We start from the raw sequence: 3,313 nt of genomic DNA, 5'->3' as shown, positions 1-3,313 counted from the left end.
ATGAAGAAGTTATTTAAGTATAAATCAAAGTATTAATTAACCAATAGAACCCATATAATAACATGATACAGATAATATAAATTATATGAAAAAACATTATTGTTTTGGTACTACACACTATTTTTACTTCTGGAAGAGAAAATAAAAGTTCCTATACAAATTTGTAAAATTTTTATAGTATAACATAGATTACTAGAAAAATAATATTTTTATTATTAAGACATCTTCTTAATTAATTAAATTACACAACAGTAAAATATTATATTAGTTAAAATTTATTATTTTTCAATAATTACTTAAGACAATAGATAGAAAAGAAGTTCACAATTAAATTAATAATTATTACACCTGTGGTACCAAACCTAATCGCTCAGCAACAGCTAGTTGTGCTGCAGCTGAATCTCTTAATGAAAATACATGTAATAATTCTTTCTCAGATTTAGCTAACTTAACTGCTTTTTCTAGACATTCAACAGCTTCCTTTAATTTACCACTGAAAATTTTATTTACATTATGTTTAAAAACATAAATACCTTTAATAATTATGTCAAAAAATTTTACTTACGTTTGAATATATAATGTTCCAAGTGTTTCATATGCATAATCACATTTAGAATCTATTTTTAAGGCTTTTTCAAGCAAATCAAAAGCATCATTAATTGAATTTTTCCATGAAAGTGCAATTAAAGCTAAAAACATTTAAAATATATATTTTTACGTTAAGTGTATTGCATATTTATTTTTTATACCTCTATGTACAAGAAAGGTTGCATTTTCTGGATAAATTTCATGTACTTTTTTGAATAATGAATCAGCTTCTTCGTAAGCTCCTTTTTCAGATAATGCCTTATTGAAAAAATAATATTAATTTTATTATGAAAAAAAATCAATAAATCACATAATTACTTGTGCATAAAGTGTGTAACTTTCAGCATGATCTGGGTGATTGATAATAAAGTTTTTTAATTTTCTAATGAACTTTTCAGCATCCATTTCATTTGATGTTTGTTTAGCATGTATATATTGAGCATAACATGATTGAACACTTGATAATACAAATGTAGGGTTAAGTTCAACTGCTTTTTTAAAATCTTCTACTGCTTTTTCACTATTCATTTCTAGTAAGTAAATCTAAATTCACATAAATATGTTACATATACATATAAATTACAACATTATTATGCAAAAATATTTAAATGAATTTCACAAATAAATTTAATACTAATAACATTTACTTGAGCTCTATGATGATATACTACAGAACTATTAGGATCGATTTGCTCAGCTCGCTTTAAATCTTCAAAAGATTTTTCCACTTGTTCTTGTTGATGATAAACAGATGCTCGCTTGATCAAAGAATTAATTATTAACTGGAAAATGTAATTATATTAATAATCATAAAATTAAATTTACAAAAATTGTGACACAATTAATAAATTAGATCTTTCTAATTAATTTCTTTTCAATATTAATAAGTGATATGTACATAGAGGATGATCAAAATCTGGTAAGACACTTAATATTATAAAAATTAATGAAAATTTTAAAAAATTTTAAGGAGAAAAATTAGTTATTTTCATTTTTTTAATGTTAAAAAACCTTAAATATAACCTTCATAGATGAAAACCTCTATTTTTAACTTGACAATAGAGTAGAAAAAATTACAAACAATTTTTTCATATCTGATCAATGTTGATTACACAACATTTTAAGTTAAGCCTTATTTCATGATTACAAATACAGCAATCTTCATTTTTTCTTTGCTGTCACAGAAACTTATTTTTTAGACTAAGATATGACAAATAAGAGAACAGAATAGAATGCTTAGATAACATATTTTTATTATCGATACAGATTATTGGTATCACTGGTATTATAACACCAAATAATTAATAATGTTTTAATTGTATTCCAAATATTTAAATAATCATAAAATGAAAATGGCTAATCAGGTAGAAAAAATTATAAGAACAAAATTGTTTGTAATTTTTTTTGCTATCATATTAACTAGTTTAAAATAGGAGTTTCCATTTAAGAAAATTAAATTTTAAAATGTTTTTCTCAAAGAAATGAAAAAATTATTAAATTTTATATTGTTGTAGTTTTTTAAATTTAATATTTTTTTTTGCTTTTCAAAGATCAAAAATATTTCTGAGGAAATGAGTGTTTTATTTCAAGTTTTTTGTATATCCTAAAAAATAATTATATGATCTACAAATTATTTTTAAATTAGGTTTTAGATTGTTACTCTTTACAGGCTATTTATAAAACTGAAATAAATTATTGCATTTATACCTTGTTTGGAACACCAGAAGTTTCAATAACAGCAGTGAGATGTTGTAGGCCTTCAGAATAATTACCCCTTAGTATAGAGAATGTAGCAAGCAAATTTAAGGCTAAAGTTCTCCGAACTACACTATTATCAGTCTTATTTAATTCTTCTTTACATGCTTCTTCAATATTTTCATACTTTTTATCTCGTATACATTTTAAAGCCAATTCAAGTCCATTACTAAACATTTTTAATTAATCATTTTGATTTATTTTTATTGTTAATTCATTATAGGAAGGGGACACGTTCAGAAACATATTATGTTATATTTGACAATTGAACAATCAGATTTACAGTTAATTATAACATTTTCACTTAAATTTGTATTTATAACTACTTAAGTTAAATAATAAATTAATTTTTGAATTAAATGAATTAAAATGTATATAACCCCTTCTTGTAGTTAGCGATTAAAAATTAATTATATAATATAAAATAAAAATTATTATTTGTTATTTATACTTACTTCACATCAGATTGTAACAATGCTTGAGAGAATTCATCATTGAAAGGGTCATCACAAAATGACTTCATGTAATTATCAATAAATGTTTTAGTTGGTAGATTAAAAACATGACTTTTAGTAAACTCTGCTAAGTTTTTTTTTCCTGGAAAATAAAAATATTACCATACTTATTCTATTTAAAATTGTCCAATTCATAAATTTATTACACACATTGTAGAAAAACTATGTGATTGTTACACATTAATAATTTTTATTCAAAAATATTTCATAGAATATTTATCTTAAGTATTTTTGATAGTAAATATTTTTTTAAACATTATAAATATAATATAATAATTTCTTGTTTTAAATATTTGAACATACTGTATTTTACTTGTAAATAGTTCTTGAATTGTGTTCTTTAAAAATACAACATTGTGATGTCCCCCAATGTTTTGATGATTTGCCATAAGAAATATATATGGATTTGTCAAAACATAGAGGGACATTCTGTATATAAAATATGTATAAAAAAC

At 22.4% G+C, this 3,313-nt stretch overlaps 1 protein-coding gene across 3 annotated transcripts in view; it reads right to left on the bottom strand.

The window, feature by feature from the left end:
- Positions 1-257: 257 nt before the first annotated feature.
- Positions 258-3,313, bottom strand: part of LOC126909542 (mitochondrial import receptor subunit TOM70-like) — a 7,754-nt gene continuing 4,698 nt past the window's right edge. The window contains exons 4-10 of one of the 3 annotated variants that reach the window (XM_050691990.1): positions 2,799-2,940; positions 2,296-2,512; positions 1,236-1,370; positions 907-1,131; positions 750-846; positions 566-689; positions 258-493 (exon numbers count right to left, since the gene is read on the bottom strand). In XM_050691990.1, coding sequence (XP_050547947.1) covers positions 343-493; positions 566-689; positions 750-846; positions 907-1,131; positions 1,236-1,370; positions 2,296-2,512; positions 2,799-2,940 — 1,091 coding nt within the window. In that variant the 3' untranslated portion in view covers positions 258-342. The remainder of the gene's footprint in view (positions 494-565; positions 690-749; positions 847-906; positions 1,132-1,235; positions 1,371-2,295; positions 2,513-2,798; positions 2,941-3,313) is intronic. The other 2 variants (XM_050691986.1, XM_050691979.1) reach the window with 2 other exon arrangements.

Source organism: Daktulosphaira vitifoliae, unplaced genomic scaffold (genome assembly GCF_025091365.1).
Source record: "Daktulosphaira vitifoliae isolate Bord-2020 unplaced genomic scaffold, ASM2509136v1 Scaffold_1, whole genome shotgun sequence".
Taxonomy (NCBI): Eukaryota; Metazoa; Arthropoda; class Insecta; order Hemiptera; family Phylloxeridae; genus Daktulosphaira; species Daktulosphaira vitifoliae.
Note: the sequence above shows the minus strand (reverse complement) of the source record. Positions and strands in the feature narration are given on the sequence as shown.